The sequence below is a fragment of the Rhipicephalus sanguineus genome, chromosome 1 (genome assembly GCF_013339695.2).
Source record: "Rhipicephalus sanguineus isolate Rsan-2018 chromosome 1, BIME_Rsan_1.4, whole genome shotgun sequence".
Lineage (NCBI taxonomy): Eukaryota > Metazoa > Arthropoda > Arachnida > Ixodida > Ixodidae > Rhipicephalus > Rhipicephalus sanguineus.
This window is the reverse complement of record NC_051176.1, coordinates 91,090,182-91,112,943: the sequence shown is the minus strand read 5'-3', so window position 1 is coordinate 91,112,943 and position 22,762 is coordinate 91,090,182. Positions and strand designations below refer to the sequence as shown.

Genomic DNA, 22,762 nt, shown 5'->3' with positions numbered 1-22,762 from the left:
CGTTAAGAGAGCACAATCATTAAAAGGGTCATGAACCACCCCTCGGACGCGGTGAAAAAAATACACATCCTGCGGAAAGCGGACACTGCTATGAGCAGCTCAGCCAAATCTTGCATCCGTGCGCGGCAAGGAGAGTTTACAAGCGGAGCGCGAAGTTGCCATTTTCTCAAGTGCGCTCTCTTCACACAGAGGCCCGTTCTCACCCTCTTCGGTGGGTGGGGCGCCTGCTGTTTGACGTCGAACAACATATAACATGCTATTGGTCAATAGCCAACATAAAAAAATCACAGCATATCCACGGAGTGAATGATGATGAGTGGGCGAAACTGCGGAGGTTCATCGGTAAACCGTGAATCTTCCGTGAATTCTGCCCAGTACATCATCACCGACGTGAGATCGGGCGCGTTTACACTAAAGGTTCGATGAGAGTTATGACGACTTGCCGCTCGCTTTAATTTTACATGTACGCTGTGAATGTTCATTGTTTAATCACGCACAGGAGAAATCGCACACACGCACTACCTTGGAGGTCAAAATCCAGTGCCTATATATACGGGGTGGTCAGTGAACGGTTGTGCAGCGCGAGCGGTCGGTTTTTTCAATCAAGACGCTGCCGCGACGCTGCCTGCGTCGGCGCCGCTGCGCCGCGAGGCAAGATAGGGGGGGGGGGGGGCGTAGGAGAGGAGAAAGTGGGGGAAGCGTAGGAGAGGAGAGGGCGATACATATCACGTACTGTCGCAGCGCATTGTCTTTAGGGAGCCTTCATGTGTGCACGCCCCCTCCGTTTTTAAGACTGGTTACACACTACTACGGGACGAACGGGTGCTGCTATAAGGAGCTTCGCCCCTAATAAAGAGCGGCGTTTGGATCAGGTGCGCTTCTAGCCACGGGGTACCGACACGTGCCAGCGCCGCGCTCCATAGTCTGCTAACCTTACAAAGTAGTCACAGGAATCACAACGGGAGAGAGCGATCGCGTTTCATCACGCGCGCTTAAGGTCACGACGCGCGCTTACGCAACTTCTTGCAACTTTCCCCCGTGCCATCCCTCCCTGTGTAGTTTCCAGCGCACTCGTCGGGACGAGAGGCGAGAGAACGCGCCCAAAACGTGTGACAAATCTCTGTAACTCCGCTCGTTCTTGACGGATTCGAGAAATTTTTTGCGGCAATCGATTCGTGACGCAATAAACTCCGATACTGTGGTCATTCGATGATTATTTGGAAAAGTGGTTCAGAGTCCCTTTAAAAGGCCACATACGGAATCGCCTTCTAGTCATCTTAAATGCATAAAAGACTCCTGTAAGATTTTTACTCATGCGCAGTGAAAGCTTTCGCCTTAATAACCGTTTTATCATATACGCTGCATTCTTCAACCACACCGCTGAGGTGGCTGCCAGCCCGTATTAGGCACCAAAGAATGCGCGTAATTGAGCTGAGGTTCAGTTTATCTAGTGTGTCATTCTGTGCGTAATTCTGCACTTGCATGCAGCCGCTTCACATCGCCATAAACGTGTCTGGGAGGGAGCGCGAGGAATCATTAAACAGCGAAGACAAACGTGCGCGCAGACACCGCCGAGTCCATTGAGTAAACAATACTGGAAGTCTCCCACAGAGGGTTTCGTTGGGCAGGCCACACAGGTGCGAGCTATTTTGCATCCTATACACCAACTTTGTGAGGTGCCCGGCGGCAGCCGACGTTACTTCTGTGGGCGCGTTGCCTCAGCAGCGCCAGGACATCACCCCCGCGCTTCGTTCAAGGAACACCGACTGGGAAGCTCGAGAGCAGCTGGCCTGCATGCATGCATGCTATCGTGACCCCTTCCACCGGAGAACACATACAACCGTGACAGCGCCACTTAGTTTATCGCTATAGATTTTCATTCTTTTTTTTTCGGCGTCAGAAGATGTTTTCGTCCCTCAAGAGCCAAGATAGCCGGACATATATAACTATCGCGTTCTGCTTGCGTACCAGATATGCGCCGGGACGATGGCATTTGCACGAATGCGTGCTCGACGTACGCTATCTTGAGGACTTCTTCCTTTTGAGAGTCTCCCAAGAGCTGCCACTATTTGAGCGTCTCCGTCTGTGCTTCTTGCGTGCCTTATGGGTGCGCAGCAAATCGTGCGGCTTGCATTGTTCTGTTGACCGCGGCTGAGCACAAGTCAAATTATTACTGTTATTATTGTTGTTAATTGTCGTTGCGCCAGACGCTCATCAACTTCGAACCGCCTGCTCTGCTAGGTGTCTTTTGTAAATACAAGACGCATAATTTGTGTCCCCGTACATATGCTTCGGTGAGTCGTGACTTTTAATATTTTTGTTGACTCTGCTGGCTCGGGCTGCTATAGATATTGCTGGCTTTAGTTTTATGAGTGTCCTTTATAACAGAATCACTCCTGTCAAGAAGAAGAGGGGGGGGGGGAGGGGAGAGGGGAGGGGGGCTTACGAGTCAGTGGCCATGTACGCATACCGCTTCCACCGCACAGCAAATTCTTTTTCACGCTCTTCGCCTTTCTGGAGAACAAAAAATGCTTCGGTATATACTATACATGCTTCGCAGTCTGACCGGGGCAGCCATGAACTCTTGTACGAGATATGTGCGTGAATCGAGGGTACTTGCGCGTCCATAAAGGACCGCGTTTCATAGCGGCCATTTCATTTTTTTTTTTCATTTACCTTCATCACTAGCGCGTCGCCGTTTGCGCCTGGATCCATAGAGTTAATATACTGACTCAGTATAATAACTCCATGCCTGGATCGGCCACTCAAAGCAACGAAGAAGGGGAACATCAAATGGATCGTTCCGAAAACACCCGGCTCAGGCTTTGGCCAATCATTTTGTTTTCAGTTTTGTGAACAACAGCCGGTGGAGAATTCATGCAACGGCCGCCGCTAGATGCCAACATAAACAACGACCTGCCTTTTTTTTTTTTGTTCTTTGGGGGGCTCACTTGGTGGCTGGCTCTAACAGGGTGTCCCCAGTCTCCTGGCGGTCATTGTCGGTCGTGACGGTGGGAAGTTGTTGTAATGAAATAATAGATATAACGAAGTCCCGCTACACTTTCAGGTTTGTTGCACCAATGTTTTACTGTATCTGCGCACTACATGCATGTATGATCGAGCCCTGGAAGTGTTAGCCAGCTATATATACGATCCTCGTAATTTATCTGACAGTTCCTTTTCCAGCGCGCTTTCCTTTCGTCATTACAACAGCGTGTTTGGGAATAAATACAAAGTGAGACAAACTATCTGGTCGTGTTACAGCTGTGTCAGATGAAAGTGCAGAATAAACCAGGTGCTCAGGCATTGGTGCGAGTTAAAAGATGGTAGCAGGTCGTAGTGGTTACAGTTTTCCTGTTATTTCTCTTTGGGGGATTAGTCAGGGAGCTTAAAGGGACACTGGTGAAGCGTTAAATCAGTTTACACTGTTAAATTATTCTTTCAGTACTCTATTGTCATTCATTTCGCTATCGTATGCCAAATATCGCCGCGGCGGCTGCATTTTCGATGGAGGTGAAAATGTTTGAGGCCCGTGTACGTAGATTTAAGCGCACGTTAAAGAACCCCAGGTGGTCGAAATTTCCGGAGCCCTCCACTACGACGTCTCTCATAATCATACCGTGGTTTTGGGGCGTTAAACCCCAGATATTATTATTATTATTATTATTATTATTATTATTATTATTATTATTATTATTATTATTATTATTATTATTATTATTATTATTATTATTATTGTTATTATTATGCTAAGTATCGGAAGAGTAAATGAAGGTCAATGTTTCATGTTTGAATTCCGCGCCGAAACTTCAGCACCTTAACGTAAGTGTGACGTCACGAATTTCAAAGTACTTTCGCGTATTTTGGCCACATTTTTTTCAATGAACTTTCCTGAAACTTTCTATATTAAGAATTTGTGTCCATTAGAACACAATGTAAATAATTTTTAGCGACAAACGGTTACGTGGGATCAAGCAGACGCTGTCAAATTCTATGACGTCACGGCGAGCTGGCGCGGGAACTTCACGGCGATGTCGCCGCCTGTATTCTCTTAATGCGCGTTTTCTCGCTTATTAAGCGTCTTCTCGCGGTTAAAACTGGTGCTTTCGGTGCAGCTTCACTCTCGTCTGCTAATCTTCATTCCTTCCTCCCAATATGTGATGCTGTGGACGCGAAGGGCCTGCTGTTGAAGAAATGGTATATTCAACCATGCCTGCTCCTACTCTGAATAACATTGCCCTGACTGCCGCAGTTGTGGGCGGAGCAGTGGGTGTTGCAGCCTACTTCTGGCTCAGACGCAGAGCCACAGCTGCCGGCCACTTTGTGCCCGTGGGCCACTTGGCCAACATTTCGATTCATCCAATCAAGTCCCTTGCTGGAGTAGATGTGTCTTACGCAGACTGCACAGTGGCTGGACCAGCCTACAAAGGGCTGAAGGACAGGTGAGAACGTGCTTCCTGTTGTTCCCTAAAGCTATGCGTGAATGAAAGAAGTGAATTTTGAGGACTCGTTTCTTTGACACAACCTTTGGGAAAACCAGCAGATAATGCAACCAAGGAAGGTATAGGGGGCGTTCATTTTACTGTTTTAAGTGCGTTGTGGTAATTCTGATATAGATGTGAACGGCGGACTTGATGCGTTCAGGTAGTATGCGAGGGCTTATGGTCAGCTGTCCACTCGTTAAAAGGATCACGTGCCGCGTGATGCCAGCTGGCAAAGAAAGGGGGTTCCACACTCGTCGACATGGCTACGAGCGGCGCACACTCCCAGGATTTGTATGAACATAAATACCCGATAAAGTGGACGAGAGGACGACCGCCGCCGTAGCTCAATTGGTAGAGCATCGGGCGCGTTATCCGAAGGTTGCAGGTTCGGTCCCTGCCGGCGGCAAGTTGTCGTTTCGTCCACTTTACTTCCTTCACATCTACATCAGAATTACTACAGTATACACTTAAAACAGTGAAATTAACGTCCCCTATAACTTCCTTGGCTTCATTATCTGCTGGTTTTCAATTAAGCTATGCGGTAACTCGAAAGTCTCGGTTTGTACAATGAAAGGAAGCTCGACTGTGTTCGATACACGAGCGAAATAGCGGTATTATGAGCCTTGAAACAGCACGTAAACCAAACGGCTGAGCTAACAGTATTCATTAAGCAATTCAGTTCACATATGTGAAACGAGCCTTTTGTTAAAGCAGTTAGAATATTTGCAGTGATAGCTAATAGTACTTGCATGATGTCCGATATTCATTGTTAGTGGGTATCTTATACAAAGGGGTGCGAATAAGTTTGCCCACTGAAGTGTTTTGTTCAGTGCACTAAATGAATTTCATTTGCTTTGACCAAACGCTTCCGAATGCTGCACTCATGATGAGAATGTCACTGCTGCACGGTTTTATATTGCGACTGTAAATATACTAGCGCGCGGGAGTGGAGGTAATCATTTCATTCGCTTCAGGTAAAGAATATCAGCACTATAGAAAATGACGTATTGAAAGTGATTACAATTAAACAATTTTCACATTGTTTTTAACGCGACTGGCATAGCTATATACTACTTCGCGCTCTTTCCAATGTGTTTTTATGTCTCTGACCATAGGCGTGCGCACAAGGGGGCAAGGGGGGGCGGCCGCCCCCCCTAATCACCTAAGAGGGGGTGCAAAATCTGCCCCGTACATTGACCCTTCTAGTCACCTAAGAGAGGGGGGGGGCGTAAAATCTGCCCCATACATTGACTTAGTAGGGTGGGGGGGGGCGCTGCGATGAACCTTTGCCCCCTCCCCCCTGATGGGGAACCCTGCGCACGCCTACATCTCTGATGGCTCATTCACACTGAGGAATCCGCCGGCCACAGCGACCGGAATTCTCGTGCCGCCGAAATTCCACATTGTTCACACCACTTAGCAACCGCACCGCCGAAACTAGGGCTCCTAGTTGTCACCGTCGCTTCGCGCGAAGGAACGCTGGCATCGACGCGCTCTGCGTTGTGTACGCGTTTCGTTACGGCGAAGCGCATAAACAGGAGCAGGGTCGTCGAACTGCTGGGCCTGCTGGAAAGCAACTTCCTGGGGATATCTGATGAGGAGAAACATGCATTCGCCGAACAAGAAACGACGCAAGCAGTTGTGGTTGGTTCGTTCTGATTTGCAAGACGCGAGAAGCTTGGTGGAGCCGAGATAATGCTACCCGTTTTGCAAGATCGCGATGATTTATTGCAAAGATGCTAATCGCGACAACACTTGGCAGTTATCGAGAGCTACAGGATGATTACGAAAGACTTCGCCGTTGCTGTGGGCTTCGACTGGGATATCACAAGCGCGCCGCCATTTTTTTAATGTTCGATTCGCGTTCCGATTGGATAGCGGTGAGGAAATCCGGCGGCAGCTGCCGCAAAAATCGGTCCAGGACCGATCGGCGCGGAATGGGCTTTTCCGGCGGATCTCGCTGCCGCCGAAGCGGATTCCGCGCGCTCTCGCCGCCGAATGTCTCAGTGTGAACGAGCCATGACAGTATTCCCGCCGACTTGATTCACTGATATAGTGCACATGGCTGCTTTTCTGACGGAGCACCGACTTCACTCGACGAGTACGCTACCCTGCCCGCCACGATGGCTTAGCGGCAACCGCGTTTAAGCATGAGGTCGCTGGTTTGATTTTTGGCCGTGACGGTCCATATCGACGGGCGCGAAATGCGAAAAACGACCGTGTTATTAGATGTGAGTTCACGCTAAATAAGGCCCAGCGCACGGTCAATGTTAATCCGAAGTCCAACTTTTAACTTTTGCAGCAATCGTCTCAAAGAGGGCATACCCCGAGTTCATTTTCTCACACGCAGGCAAATTCTCGTTGTCAAGGGCGACTCCTTTGTCTCTATGCGCGAAGAACCCCGCCTTGGCATGATTAGAGTTGCCTTCGACGAGGCCAAGCTGGCACTGACACTGACGGCTGATGGCTATCCGCCACTAACCGTGGATGCCTGTGATCCTGAAGAGCAGAGAAAACCTTCGTTCACCGTCAAGTAGGTGACTACCACATCTCCTACACCCCCGCTCAGACGGTAGTTCTTGTAGGTGATGATGGCATTTTTAGAATGAGACACATTGAAAGGTGTTTCTGTATACTCGAACGCTCTTGTGTGTTGCCTGTGGTTGTCTTACAAGAGCTTTTATTTTTATTCTTCTTCTTGTTAACCCAAGGGCATTGATACAGGGTCACCTGTGCAGCTGTACAACTCAAACCATGAAAAAAAAAGAACGCCAGGCCTGCGCGGAACGCGCAGCACAGTCACAGCGAAAGCTGGTAGAGCGGCCTTTCTAGAGCCCGTTCTGAGCTATTTTGGGGCAACTAATACAAGTACACATGCAAGGTATCCACTACGCCATAAATCATAATTTTTGTGAAGTACGGAGGCACCCACTATGCCATTGTTCGTCTTTCTGCGGATAAGAGAGGTACCCGCTACACATTTGTAAGGCATTATGTGTACTTTGTTGATGCTGCATGCATGGTTGATGACGATGAAGAATTATGGTTTAGCACTTTATAGTGGGTGGGCAGCTTTAAACCGCACACTCGTTGCGCAATTAGCATTGTGTGACGCCTGGTTGTTATTTTACTTTTCTGCCAGGTTATATTACATATGCTAACGTGATTCCTTGCCCGATATGACGCCTGTATAGGGTCTTTTTGCAAAGGAGTTTCAAGCACCAGCGTGGCTCTGCGGTAGAATACTCTGCATGCTGCCACGCAGAGGACCCGAGGGTCCGGGTTTAAATCCCATCCGATGCTATTTTTTTTTTCTCATTTTCATTTTTTCCTATTTCACGCGATAGCGGTTACGGACCCCGGCGGCGGACAACTACGGCACCGTTGTTGTGATCTGATAACAGCTAAATTTCCCTGCAAAAACGTTAGAAGAACGGACCGTATGTATACCCCATGGAGAAGGCCTTGGATAAACCATATATATGGTAAGAGGGCCCATGGCATGGTAACGCAAACTACGACTGCTGGATAACCCTTACGAAATGTGGCTTTCGTCAAGCTCGTTGAGCGGAGTTTTAGCACACACCGAAGTCGATTGACAGACGAGAGGGTGCGTGAAGTGGAGAAGTGACAGAATCTTCGAACAATAACTTGAATAAATTTCTCTTAATTGTCTGAAATAAATATTCTGTCACTGCGTTAATTAGCAGTGAACTCATACGAACTTCTTTGTGCAGTTATAATAAGAGGTCATTATGTAAATTCGGGCATTGTAAAGGGACGCCATATGTTAGGACTAGCAAAATGCAATAGTTGTATACTTTCCGCTTTAATGACAGTGGCAAGTTGCCCGTCATGAGTTGAGAATGCCTACCGCATGCGAACAACCCATCCTTATTCTTCGGTGAATTTCCTTAAGATGAGTAGGCTATCCTGTTAATGTTTGGCCTATAGACATACTGCTCTACTGATTCAAAAGTCCGGTTGTCTATCACGAATTGGCGCTCTTTCACCGGACCACCTAGCATTATCTTCTGCACACTCATCTTCAACCCTACTTTGACGTCTTCTTGATTTAATTCTTCAACTTTTTGTAATTCGTCGCCGTTATTGATTAAGTGTACGATGTCGTCTGCAAACCGTAGATAGCTAGGATATTCTCCGTTAATTTCCCTTCCTATTTCTTGTCAATCTAGTCGTTTGTATACTTGTAACGAGCAGTGAATAGCAGGGGAGGGATTTTATCTCCTTTTCTTACCCATTTCTCGATCGGGATTATCCTGCTTTTCTTAAGAAGGGGCAGAGTAGCTGTGGAATCTTTGTATATATGGGCTACGGTGTTCACACGTTTCAATTAAGTACTTCTTGTCGGCACAACGCCTCCAGAACCGCTAGTATCTCTTAGTAGCGTTTGCTGTCGGGCTAGTTGGTACATGGCTGAACTTGAATTGACTGTCGCAAATGCTCAGACAGGAACGAAGAACACAGGACGCGGGCAAGCGCGCTTGTCCGCGTCCTGTGTTCTTCGTCCCTGTCTGAGCATTTGCGCCAGTCAATTCAACTTCAGCTGGTATCTCTACCGAGTCGAATGCCTTTTGGTAATATATGAATGCCATATGGAGGGGTTTGCGTTTCGTAGCGTTAGCTACACTTGCCTAGCCGGAGCCGATTTCGCGTGGATGGTCATGAGCCGTGCTGCGCATGCGCGAGGATCAGTGATGTCACACAGCTGGGTCACCGGAGAACCGGAGCTGGCATCTCACGCGCTCTCCGACACCGCCGCGCGCGGCTCGCCGCTGCTGGTCTGCGCGTTCGGGAGGGGTGGCGTCGTAGGCACGGCAGACATGCTGGCGCCGGCGAGCGCGCAGACTCCGCTACCGCCGCGCGCGGCTCGCCGCTGCTGGTCTGCGCCGCATTCGAGAGGAGTGACGTCGTAGCCATAGACACAGTGGCGCCGGCGCGCGCGCAGCTATTCGCCTTCGATGTGCAGTCGCCGTCTGATAGCGCCTCTGATAGCGCTATCAGACGCTTGATAGCTTGATAGCGCCTCTGACTGGCGTTTGCAGGTGGGTAACGCCATGGAAAAGGAGAGCGCAAATGCTGCTCGACGGCGCAGAAGAGCCGAGAAGCTTATCTCATCGGATCCCGAAGTAGTTGCCTGGCAATTAGCGGTTCAGCGTACGAAGAATGAACAGAAGAAGGCTAATAATCTTAGATAATATGGAAAGCTAAGAATATTCAGCTGAACCTCTGCTAACGCTACGTATATCCTGGCATAGCCGAGCTAAGCCACTGCAAATTTTTTTTGTATTCGGCAGATTTCTCCATTATTTGATTAATCGTATGAAGGTGATCCATGCTAGAGTTCTTTTTCCTGAAGCCAGCTTGTTCTCTCTCTCTCTCTCTCTCTCTATATATATATATATATATATATTATATATATATATATATATATATATGTATATATATATATATATATATATATATGTGTGTGTGTGTGTGTGTGTGTGTGTGTGTGTGTGTGTGTGTGTGTGTGTGTGTGTGTGTGTGTGTGTGTGTGTTAGTAAAATATTGGTGTTTTTCAAACTGCTATATTCGATTTTTTAAGGCATGATGGGTAGAGTGTCGCAAGCTTCTTCAACATAAAATCTCCATGTTTAATCGTATATGTCGTTATGCCGTCTTCCCCTGACCGCTTTTCCACGGCTCTTGCCTTGTAGGGTCTTTCTACCTCATCGATAGTTACGCTTGGTACTTCGGTGCCCTTGTCGATTTTGCTTGCACTCGAAGTAGGGCTATTAACATTTGCGATGTATAGTTCTGAGTAAACGTCCTCAGCCACCCTGTCATTAAAATTGTTAACAATATTCCCTTGTTTATCTTTGACGGCATGCATTATGGTCTTTCCAATACAGTTTTCATTTGGCTGCCATGATGTTGCCGCCCTTTGTTACTGCTGCCTATACCTCTTTGATGTTATAGTTTTGTGCGTCACTAACTTTACATTTATTGATCAGTTTTGTCCCTTGAGATCGTTTCATCTGTTGTTGCTTTTTTATTAAAGCTTTTGTGGTTTGGGAGAGCTTGCTTAATTATTGTCTTGTTCAAGGAAAGACATGGGTGGATATTGAGATAAGCTGGCCAGCTTATCTCAATATATTAATAGTTTAAACAAGAGAAAGACGTACCGGTTGTTATAGTTGGCGATTTCAATGTAACAGACAGACGCTGAGAAGCGTGCTGCAACGACCCATAGCCAACAATCACGCAGTACAGATTGTAAATAAATTTGACTTCAACGGTTTCCTAACAGTTGTGGTAGTGAATTGCGGTCGCAGTGTTTGCTGTCCGCTTTATAACAAGGTAGTAAACATTACATGTGTACTCCTATGACTACTGCACGCTATACTCTGGCGTTGCTCGTCCCCGAGGAAATACGCCTACGAACGCTATTTAAACTTCGTTCCGATAAAAGTGACGTATGACGTGAGTGTCGACGTTACGCCGAACCGTAAGCTACCCATTACACGCCAGTGTAGTCGACGTGCCTGGAAAGCCCACGATGTGCACACAACTACTGAACCTACACAAAGGCGTCGATATACTTCGTAAGACTTGTCTCAAAGCCAAACAAAAAAAAAATGCGACATAGCCAGCTACTCGCCAAGGGCTTCGCACGAAATCGATTCCCAAAATGCGCGGGATCTATACCGGACCTTTATTCTTTAGGTTGTGACCGCTTATAGATGCATGTCACGGGAGTACAGCTTACGTTGTCTGGTTAGGCTTCTGCACACAATAGTATGTCTCCTTTATCTTTGATTAACAGTGTGTTTTATTGCGATAACAATTATATGGACAGTCTCGACGGGTTTTTGCCGCCGCCGTCGCCGTCATGTCCCTCCCGTAGTCCAAATTGATAAGGTCCTCCCGCGCATCGTATGTTCTACCGCGGGTAAAAAGCGCGCGAGCGAGGGCGACGAACGCGGCCGAAGCAGAGATCAAACGAGCCGGCCCATTTCCGTCGCTCGAAGGGTGCATGCGATAACATCACCCCGCTGGGGAGGCCTGCCGTCGAAGCAGACAGGAAGCGACCCGTCCGTCTTTAACGAGCATGAAAAGACGCGAAAGACGCGAGAGGGGGGGGGGGGGTGTCACGCGAGGAGCAACTTTGAACTTTGAATCTAAGGGCGCGGTCGCGATTGCTGGCGCGCACGCTATCTCGAGCGCCATCACAGCGGGCGGCTCGTATACCCTTTCACGTGCTGCGCTCTCAACGCGAAGTGACTATGCGGAGAGCATCTCTCCATGGAGCGGCCGTATTCTCTTACACCAGCGTTTCGTAGTTACGCGAGATCGGATACAAAACAGTTAGCTGCCAGCCTCACTTCGTATAACACTACAATTTGTTGCTATCGCATTCATTGCTTTGCCCTTGCGGTGAAACTATGACTTTTTTATTGTTGCAGTTATTTGATGTCGCACTATACTGTTTCATTACCTGCCTATATAGAGTCACAGTTGTGTCTGCGCCTTGCATGCAGGGTACGAATGTTCAGTTATAAAGGCACTGAAGTGTCTCAAGAAGCCACAGATTGGTTTAGGAACTACCTCAAGCATGACGATGCTCGTCTGGTGAGGATCATTCTTGATCGAGCGACCATCATCCGAGGGAAGAATGGTGCTGCGCCGGTGACGTATATATATATATATATATATATTCTCATTCGTCATATATGTGTGCTTATTTTCAGAACATTCAGGTGACACTGAATAGTTATTTCAGTCGATTCAGTTTTGTAGCGCTTTTGATGCTTTCTTCGGTGCGTTGGCAATGCCATGTTCTGACGATAATTTTGTACTTAATGTTCGATCGCTACTTCTGGTTCAGGTGGCCTTCCAAGATGAATCGGCATTTAACGTCCTCTCAAAGGCATCCCTCGATGGGCTGTTGTCAAAGCTGCCTGCAGGTAGTAACATTCAACGGCGAAATTTTCGGCCCACGCTCTTTATAGACGGCTGTGATGCCCACTCAGAGGTGAATGTTTGTTTTGCTCGGTTTTGCTCTGAAGTGCTTCGTCACGAATAAAATTTGCTGTGTATATGTGCAGGACCACTGGCGACGCTTCAAGATCTCAGACGCAGAAATGGCATTCTTAAACCGCACAACAAGGTAATAAATAGTTTTTGTTGGTACCAAATAAGTGACCAGCTAGCAGCGTGTCATGATAAATGTATGCAGTCTAACGATGAGGAGGTGATCATGTACGGAGAAACCATAGCCATCTTTATTTCAAGTTCGCAAATAAGAGGAGCGTGATCAAACGCTTTTGCAGAGTAAGAATTACACAATCTTACTGCATTCTAAAAAGGCAGGGTGTGCAAACACGGACGCAAGAAAGAAGTCAGGACACCACAAACGGCGTTTGCGGTGTCCTGACTTCTTTCTTGCGACCGTGTTTGCACGCCCTGTGTTTTTAGAATGAATACTTACCAATTGGCTCAGCTCTCTGTTATTCTAATCTTACTACAGGTCCGTGCACAAACACTGTATTATTATTGATGTGCAAGAGAAATGCAGCAAGTTGCAAGCGGATACAAGAAATACCTGACATTTCTCCGTTAAAAAAATCTTTTTGAGCAGTTTCGCCTGTCGTTTTACTGGCATTGATGTTTGAAAATTGTGGCCAATTTACAGATGTATCTTGACGACCGTAGATCAAGACAGAGGCATTAGGACTGACAAAGAGCCTCTTGTGACACTGCGCAAGTAAGTACAGGAAGTTGTCGCTTACGGGCGTTTTTGTGACACGAGCTTCTTTTCTCTGCAGGTACAGAATTGACAGATCCGAAGAAGGAGTAAAGAAGTACCAATTGCAGCCCCTCCTTGGCGTAGGCACATTCCACGTCAGAGATGGAAGAATCACAGTCGGAGATAAAGTCTACGCTCTACTGTCCCCGAAACCTCTACTCTGAGCAGTAATTTCGGTCGCAACAATTTGGTTGCAAATATAAAGGATTCTGCGTTTCTTTCTCACTGCTTATTATTTGAAAGGAAATTTCCTCGCTATTTACCCCTATTTGGCGGTTTATAACGAGACCGCAGATACATTCCGAAGAGAAGTGTCAAAGTCGCAAGAATATGAAAACGCATTAGTATTTAACGCGACTTTAAAGTGACTCGAAGCCGCATTCAGCTATGATAGGCTTGAAAAGCAATAGCGACGCACGAGCATGACGGGTTCCTCTAGATTACTCGTTCTTAGCTCTCGTAAATTTAACTCTATATGAGCGGTGTCGCCTCGGAAAAAAGTCTGGTTTTCTCGGCAACTATAGTGCCGCCGTTTCAGTGTGCTTGCTGCCTCACTGGACGCATTAGGTGTGCAGGTAAGTAAACTTGCGGATAATCACTAGGTTTGGCTGTAGCGCAGAGTAACAAAGTTAGAACACTTAGACGACAGAAAACCTGCGGTGCCTTTCTAAATTTAAATCCTGCCTGGTTAACGGCTCAGGCGAAGAGGCGCTTGTTCCAGCAGTCGACGATAGGGGAATATTTGTGCGCTTGCAACAACCATTTGTTTTCGTATCGTTGACGGAAACATTGTATAGTAGTTGCCTGTATCATGATGCGACCATTCTTGTTTACCTTCCGTACAAATATAGATAAAAAAAGCACGCAAATCGATTGCCTTTGTTTTGAAATCACCCAACCGCGGCCGCCACGGCAATCACAGCGTTCCCAAAGAAACAAACGTCGGGCAGTGACAGGCGCCGCGCGTGTCTCAAGCAAACACTCCTGCAAGAGCTGTTTGCCTCTGATAAATAGTTCCTGCACGCTCAGAAACCTCCCCTAGCGTCGACCGTTGGAAGGAGCACTACTTCACCGGAGCCCCCGATAAGGCAGTCATCAAAAACATGTCGCATATGACCGTCGCCATTAACGTTTGTGCGCGCCACTGCTGCCACGGAGATGTGGTGCGGCTACCGCTCGCGCGTTCCGTCGCATTCATACAGCTTTACGATTCGCCATATCTCGTACGTTTTATAACGGTCCAAGGCCAATGGTTTAATTCCGAACTCATTCAAAATACTTCTGCAGGACGAAATAGGCTACATTCGATCGAAGAAATGTCAGACGAGCCTACGACCGCAACAAACCGCGACAATGACGAAAATAGTCTGAATGATATTGTAGCGCATATAAACGGAGACGCAAGCAAAGCGCATGAACGAACACACACACACACACACACACACACACACACACACACACACACACACACACACACACACACACACACACACACACACACACACACACACACGCACACACACACACACGCACACACACACACACACACACACACACAAACACACACACACACACACACACACACAAACACACACACGCACACACACACGCACGCACGCACGCACGCACACACACACACACACACACAGAGCTATTAGGAGATACCATACCGACAAGCCCGCAAACCCCACCAAACTCCACGTTTTCTATCCCGACGCGTATCCCGGTGACACGTGCCCCTTATGCGGGTACACGGCGACACTCGCACACATGCTCTGGGAGTGCAGAAACGCTCATCCCGACTCTACCTCAGACAAGTGGGAGACGTCCCTCAGAAGCTCGCTTCTCGCCGACCAGCAATGGGCCGTCCAGCAGGCCCATGGAACGGCCGCCAGGTATTGCCTGTCGGTCCTTACGTGGGAGACGCCCGCTAAGCGTGTCCTGCAGGACAAAAAGTTTTTTCCAGTCCAGTTTCAACAAAGCCATGCGTATTTATTTCTTGCAATTCCTATAACGTCAAATATATGCACACAACTAAATTCTCGTTACTGCAATGGGAATCAGCAAACGTTCAAACGATGCGCAGCAGATGTATAAGGCTGAAGTCCTCATATAATAGCCTGTGGTTGGAGACAACATTCATTGCTATATAGCGCGTTAATAGACAATTTACATTCTGTTCTCTCAACATGATGGCGTCAGTGATGTCACAAATGGAAGTAAAATGCAGCCCTTGAGGAACTTGGAATGATGGCAAGTGACGTTAAAAGTCTACGTGAGCGAAATCATCCAGACTGACGGAATTATTTCCGTTGGTGCCGGTGCCTGGTGAGTCCAGCCATGCTGGGGCCTCCTTCCAATCAAAGACGTAATATCCGACAGTGTTGACTGTCATGAGCACTATGGTTATAGCGGTTGCCTTGGTCACCAGTCCAGTCACCACCTGTGACACGCGCGTAAGAACCTAGTAAAAAAAAAATTATCATTTTGTTTTAAAGAAATGAAATGTTAAGTAGAACGTACCACATACAGAAGCAAAATTTTAAAATGTTCAATGTTGTTGAGTATCACATTTACTACCAATGGCAATATACGTCATTGCTTTGCTTTATTGGACACTTCATGGCGCAATAAAATGTAAGCTGCAGTGAAAACTGCTTGCTTATGTGATTGAAAATGCCGCATTTTTTTGTAGGTCACATACTGTTATGAGCTCACAACAACAACTGATTTTGAACTGCACTACACACCAGCTTCGTTACTTTTAGCGCGCAACTGTCATCATCACGATCATCATCCTGACTACGCCCACTGCAGGGCAAAGGCCTCTCCCATGTTTCGCCAATCAACTCGGTCCTGTGCTTACTGCGGCCACTAGCCCCGCAAACTTATTAATCTCATCTGCCCACCTAACTTTCTGCCTCCCCCTTGCTCGCTTGCCTTATATTGGAATCCAGTCTGCTACTCTTAATGACCAGTGGTTATTTTGCCTTCGCGCTACGTGCCCTGCGCACGCCCATTTCTTCTTCTTGATTTCGACTAAGATGTCTTTAATACCATTAGCGCGCTAGAGTTCCGTGTTGCAAAAAACGCGCCAGTGTGCGACGCGAGGAACATGCCAGAGATCCTTCAAGCAACAGCCGTCTGTGACGACACGATAATTGCTCGTTTACGACGGCCGACTAATGTGACACCTGTATACGACGAACAGTTGTTTGTATATGAGGCGCATCTGGCGGTCGCAGTAATTCCCTCTTTGTAATATAGTGCAAAGAATGTTGCCATGAAGGGAAATATTAACGCGTCATTTCTTCCCACCCACCCACAATTAACGATAGTTCGCGTGAAAAGCGAACAGTGTACCATGTCCCTGGCTCCCATGCCAGTGATGCCGTTGAGCAGCGCCAGCGCCATGGAGCCCACGGGGAAAATCATCGACGTTGAGGAACCCACGAGCACGGGCACCGCAAAGTACAGCGGGTGGCACCTGTTGACGATCGCCTGCGAACCGACGGCGGTCGTCTTCGCTCTGCATAGCCTCTTCAGCACCCACTACCCAAATGGGCATCTCGCTTTTAGTCTTTTTGGCGGCGCCAGCAACGAGCGAGCACTTACTCCTGGTTTTCGGAATACTCAGAAAAAGTCTTGTAAAAAATAAAACTGGTACGAAATCGATGGTTCTGTTAAGAGTTATGTTGTATACATATGATATCGGAGCATAAGTTTACTTAAGGGCCAATTAATTATCAGGATAATTAATGAAAATTAATTGAATGAGTTCGTTGAAAAAGGAGACGTTTTTGAGCAGATCTCGACCACGCGCTTATTTCTACGTAGCCTCCAAGGTCCGCTTCAGCTGCGCGACTAAATACAAAGTTAACTCAAGGAACACACCAGGGCGCACGAACTCCGACGTGCCAGTGCCACGAGTGGACACCAAAGTCAAGTATTTGGGTCGCCTCCAGGTTTGTTCTTAACTCGGAGGCGATTATGCAAAGTAACCGCTCTCGATTTAGTGTCTGACGAACGCGGATTCGAACGGAAGCGGCTTAAACGCATTGTCGTTGTCAACTTTCGCAAAAAATTGGCATTGACGTTCTCTGCAGCATTTTGTCGTCACAGACGACGAAAAGCGCGCTTACAGTGTCTTTTGAGTACCGCAAGTTTCGCGCGAAAATCTAGGATGCAGCTGCAACACTCGAGCGTATGCCGTCATTTTAAATTTCACCTCTGTTTCGGCCAATAAAAACGTTTTTTCACGACGAGCAATCTGAATAGAAGGCCAGTTTTTCTACGTACGAGGAGGTCCTGGCTTTAACGTTTAACTGTGATACTCCAAGAAAAAGAAAAGGGCTTTTTCGTGGTCATAACGTCCCATTTGGTAATGAAAACTGATTTATAGTACAGTTATGTCACTCGACGGTATTCGTGCTCAGGGAACATAGGCATCCACTGGGGATATTCACGGCGATCGTGACTCTTGGATGAATGGCTGACAGAGCGTAGGCTTGGGCATGGTGGTAATATATTTTTACTATTTCAGCGCACTTCATAAACAAAACATGGGACAGAAGAACGCTGTGTCCGTGTCGTTCTTCTGTCCTCTGTTTTCAATCAATCAATCAATCAATCAATCAATCAATCAATCAATCAATCAATCAATCAATCAATCAATCAATCGATCGATCGATCAATCGATCAATCAATCAATATCAATCAATCAATCAATCAATGGAACTTTATTTTCATCAACAGAAAACTGAATATACAAGGATTATTTGTACCGATAGCCTAAAGTGGCTGGAGGCTGGTCCAGTACAATGTAAAATGGTAAAAATGAATGGCTGAGCCGTGTGGCAAAAGCTTATAGCCCATTACTCTTCGGGATGACGTGACTGTATGGTCACAGTGCCGGTTAGGGAGAACTCGAAAAGTAGGCCCGCACAAACTGGCCGCGGGTGCGTAGCTACGTGCTTACCGCGTCCACGGCGGCGGGCATGAGCAAAGAGGCCGTGGCCACGTCACCGGTCATCTCGGTGAGGAGTGCCGAGCAGGCAGTCAGCACCACTTGTGACAAGTGCCGGTTGGGCGCTTTGATGGAGCGCACTCGACGCGAAATCCACGCTGCCAGCCCAAACTCCTGCGAGGGAACGCCGCAGTCGATGTAACTCAGTTAGTTTACGTGGCCGGATACGATCTATTTGTCAGCGCGTTGTCTCGGAGCTCAGAGAATATCGTGAGAGATTACAAGCTGCTCAAATATACTATAAGCGGCCGTGGTGTTTAGTGAAGAAAATATATATTAAATTTCTAAGCCAAATTATAGGTGTACGCAGAATCCAAGACTGATGGGCATTACAGGAACAACGACATTAATTAAAAAATGAGCATTAATTAGCTGGTTGTTTAGCGATCGTGGTAAATCTGCGTAACCAGCGACGTCACAGCGCCGTTTCTCATTTCCCGTTATTGTGCTGTTTACCTAATTATGCCGCAATATAACAGCAAACCCGACTAACAAACATATCAACGCCAGTTTCTTGCTAATTTCGAGGACCCTTCACCTCACGCTTCTTCTAAGGGTGTTATACACTAAACTGGACAAGGTGAACTTGTTGCCATTGATACATCGCTTCCTCATCACAGATCTACGCGCTGTCAAACAACAACGCCAAATTAGATGCCTCCGTGCGGCTTCGAAATCAGAAATGGGGGGACAAGCTATAAGGTCTGCCTAGCCCTCACGTTATCAGGGCCGATCGCCAAAGGTGCATGTAGGAGTCTTGAAAATGAATAGAAGCGTTCTGACCCTTTCATACGTTTTTGAGCGTTTCAAAACGTCTCAGCCTGCTCCCGAAAGTTGGCTTCTTTACACTTTGAGTCCTCGCACGGAGAAGCCCGCTTCTAAGGTTGCAAGCGTGCATATACACTGATGCCGTCTATGATATATATTATATATACTATATGGGACATTCCATATCAAGTGTACCAGGCAAATTTTCAACCATCTCCGATCATGCTGAAATAAATAGGGCTGGTATGTGTGAATGTCAGAAGTAGTTATTGAGGCGTTATATTTCGGGAAAAATATTTGTGTTGCCTAGAGGGCGTTTCGAACTTGGGGCACGGAAGTGAAACTGGCGCTGACATTGCCCTCCCCCCCGAGTCGCAGCGCCCCCCTCCATATTATGACAATGTGTGGGGCTGAATTTTCGCCCCCCCCCCCTTTAGGTGAATAGGGTGGGGGGCGCCACCCCTGCACCCCCCCCCCCCCGTGCGCACGCCTATGCAGGCAGCAATTCAGAAGGCGTACTCTGCCGGTACGGGCGTTACAATACTGCGCAAGTATACTTCGTAGCCACTCCAGAGAGTGACATTCAGGAACGTCGGCTCAGCCTCGAGAATTATCAAAATTCTGAGTTGCTGTTCCATGTCTGTGGTTGTAACTATATATGCACAGGCGAGCCATACTATACTTACAGGCAAGGAAAGTTGTACCATGCAAGAATTTCGGTGGGGAAAGGTATGCGTCAGCAGCTCTTGGTGACAGCTGCACCGCAGGAACGATAGAGCGCAACGTGGTCATTATCTCGCAGCATATCGCGTGGTTCGGTATATGCAGGAAAACGTCGTCAAGTTTATGTTGCACTAATTACATGGCGGCACGTTTGAGTGGGTTTCTCACTATCAAACAATCTCTCATGGTATCGATAGTTCCATAGAGATTCAACTCCTGGTAGTGCTGCGGTTAGTTCTGCATCACTACGTCGGGTACCCGGTACCTGCTAGAGCGCGCTCAGAACGTGCCTTGATGACGAAGCCGAGCTGCAGGCTACTGAGGTAGAGCAAGAACGCTCCCCAAGGCAGTCGCCGAGCCACCTGGCGGAAGTCGAGGGTCCGGCCGTCGTACCAACGTTGCCAAGGGACGGCGAACGCCAGGATGGCCATCAAGTAGTCGAAATCGAGGTGTTTTCGGTAACTGCAGGCACGCAACAAGTGCAGAGCGAGTGCACGCTAATTGAGACAACAGATGAAGCCGGTTTCACTTGCGTCAACTACGATTGATCATAAGAGAAGGTGGGCTTGTAAACGCGGGCACAAAAGAAGGGAATAAGACAACACGAACCCCGACTATCATCTGAAAGGACGCAAAAAGAAAGTAGACGAAAACTTATCTGCGCATACGCACGTATCATAGCGCCACCTGTCACTGCCGCACACACGGCGTTCTGCGTGAAAGGCAACTATATCTGTTCAGGCATTTCGTTTCTTTTTTAAATGCAAGTTAATCGAAGGTCGGCTCACGCGTGCGCTTCCACTACTATCGATATGCAGGCCTCAGCCATTAGACGCGTTTCTTCAGTCTTGTGCCTATTGAGCATAATCAGAAAACGTCGATGATTTGCTGTCAAGGCTTCTGAGGACATGTGGGCCAAATGTTATCGCACTGTATAAAGCAGGAAATTAGCAATTTCGTGTCGGAAACATCCAAATGTCGGTTGCACTTCGCAATGCCGTCACATGCGGAGGAAGCAGGCCCGATTGCGCAGCAAGCGGGCAGGACAGGTATATGCTGATTACGGACAAGTATAGGCTGGTACGGCCGTCACAGGGAGCAGCCACGTGCCGACGCTATGCACGTCTGAACCAGAGGTAGCGGACAATACATTCAAAAGAAAAATGATGAGAAAAAAGCACTCGAGGAGCCATTCCACTCTATGAAGGTGGATGACCAGCAAACCTGTGTAGCACACGACACAGAAGTGACACAGAATTTCGAACCTTAGCCGATCACACACCCCGCAACTAAATCCGGTCTGCCCAGAGAGTCCCTTTTGAATTTAGCGTAAGATCCTTTAAGTTTCCAGATGAGCAGCATGCGTCTTTTTGCCGCGACATGCGACGTCTTCCCTGGCTTGCGGCATGCCCTTGGAGTTTCGTGCACGATCCTAATTGGTGTTTGCCGCCCATATGTTCCTTTCATTTTTAGCGGACCGGTGGCGAGTAGTGGGGTTTGCCCAATTTGTGACTTAGCAACGTTGCTTGTTGGGCGAGTTGGAACGAGTCAGTCGTGTGTCCTTGTCCTCTCACTCGTCTGTTGCCTGTTTTTTGCGCTGAACTACGCTATGACCCAATTTGTGAGGCACATACGTTTTTGCCTCCCGACGACGGACATGCCCCTAGCCGTATACAGCTTCGCTGGCCATGACGCGCGTGCAGTGTTCAGAGCGCTTGAGACGATCAAAGGACACAAACGGCGCTCGAATCGTACGAAAACTACGCCTATACTTGACGGATTCGAAAAACATTTGTGGCAGGAGTTTCTTGAGGCAACAGAGTCCAACAGTATAAGGTAATTCTACGGCGACAATTGGAAAGGCGTTGCAGGACCGGCCCTTTAATGCACAGAGCGCTGCCTCATATGAGCCAAGCGCATCCTGCCGGTGCTCTCGTGAATATTCGACGTGAAATCAATGCTTATGGGAAGTGCGCCCTTTCTTTCACCAAAATGGTTTCCGCTTGACTGTCGCACTGAAAGCGATAACCCCAAGTTGCATGCTGAAACCGATTGTCGGCTAGTTCATGTATACGCGACGTATAACCAGTTTTTCTTTCGGTTTTACTAAATGTGGCGCAAGCGAATATCAATCTTCCTCAAAAAATTGTCTATTAGCGGGTGTTTCATCGCATCGATCCATTGTTCGCAGATATACTTACTCGCTCAAGTCAAAGGAGGCACTCCATTCGAGCATGTTGAAGGAATTCACCATGATCCACGTCAACAGCAGCGTCGACGGTATCATCTCTGCGTATCTGAAAAATTGCATTATAGCCTTCAGGTCTTGAACCGCGCCGCTGCAACGGTCGCGTTCGAAGTGTGTCGTGTATCAAGTAACGTTGTCGTGTATATGTCGTTCGATGTATGATCACGTAATTTGCAAACACGGCCTCGGAAACGAGCTATAACTGAAAGCTTCTCTGCGCGCATCTACTTCAGGAACGTTCCGAGTCCTCGGGTCGTGGTGGACGAACGCCATCCTCAGGTCATACGGTAGAGTCCTCGGATCGTGGTGAGTGAAAGTAATCTTCGAAACGGGGGCAGGATTCCGACTATCACAGCAGGTGCGCCGGTCGCTGATATATAGCGAACGAGGCGACAACGAAAAACGGACACACTAAACCATTGGTAAGGAATAGCACACGGCCTCCATTTGCGATCGAGAAATAATAATAATAATAATTAAGGCGCCGGGCGACAGCTTGTAAGCGCTACAGTCGGTTACAATACAACCTAATAAACAATGTCAGCTCCTCCCACAGCCATCGTTGTCACTCCCGCAGAAAATCTCCATAAGTGCTCCATCCAATAAACATTGCCCATTTTCGTGATGTCAAGCACATCCCGAATGTTCCAGATAGTTGACTTTCCCGCACAGACACGTCACGCTTTTGTCACTTTTTTTAG

The 22,762-nt window shown here is 47.6% G+C and overlaps 2 protein-coding genes across 2 annotated transcripts; one reads left to right on the top strand and one right to left on the bottom strand.

Moving 5' to 3' along the window:
* Positions 1-4,177: 4,177 nt before the first annotated feature.
* LOC119393933 (mitochondrial amidoxime-reducing component 1) lies at positions 4,178-13,479 on the top strand. Its single transcript, XM_037661131.2, has 7 exons — positions 4,178-4,442; positions 6,835-7,017; positions 12,029-12,176; positions 12,376-12,522; positions 12,596-12,657; positions 13,183-13,254; positions 13,316-13,479. Exons 1-7 carry the CDS (start codon positions 4,195-4,197, stop codon positions 13,458-13,460), a joined length of 1,005 nt encoding a protein of 334 aa, XP_037517059.1. The 5' UTR covers positions 4,178-4,194; the 3' UTR covers positions 13,461-13,479.
* Positions 13,480-15,559: 2,080 nt separating this feature from the next.
* Positions 15,560-22,100, bottom strand: LOC125756635 (sodium-dependent dicarboxylate transporter SdcS-like). The gene is made up of 5 exons (XM_049411541.1): positions 22,015-22,100; positions 20,104-20,275; positions 18,275-18,436; positions 16,660-16,797; positions 15,560-15,760 (listed from the first exon to the last, which is right to left on the bottom strand). Exons 1-5 carry the CDS (start codon positions 22,098-22,100, stop codon positions 15,560-15,562), a joined length of 759 nt encoding a protein of 252 aa, XP_049267498.1.
* Between the last annotated feature and the right edge of the window lie 662 nt (positions 22,101-22,762).

Coding starts and splice junctions, on each gene's coding strand:
- LOC119393933 (XM_037661131.2), top strand. CDS start 4,195: ATGGTATATTCAACCATGCCTGCTCCTACTCTGAATAACATTGCCCTG. Junction 4,443..6,834: donor TACAAAGGGCTGAAGGACAG/GTGAGAACGTGC, acceptor TCTCACACGCAG/GCAAATTCTCGTTGTCAAGG. Junction 12,177..12,375: donor GGAAGAATGGTGCTGCGCCG/GTGACGTATATA, acceptor CTTCTGGTTCAG/GTGGCCTTCCAAGATGAATC.
- LOC125756635 (XM_049411541.1), bottom strand. CDS start 22,100: ATGATACCGTCGACGCTGCTGTTGACGTGGATCATGGTGAATTCCTTC. Junction 20,276..22,014: donor GCCTCCTTTGACTTGAGCGA/GTAAGTATATCT, acceptor GCGTGCCTGCAG/TTACCGAAAACACCTCGATT. Junction 18,437..20,103: donor AGCTCGGCTTCGTCATCAAG/GCACGTTCTGAG, acceptor GTTCCCTCGCAG/GAGTTTGGGCTGGCAGCGTG.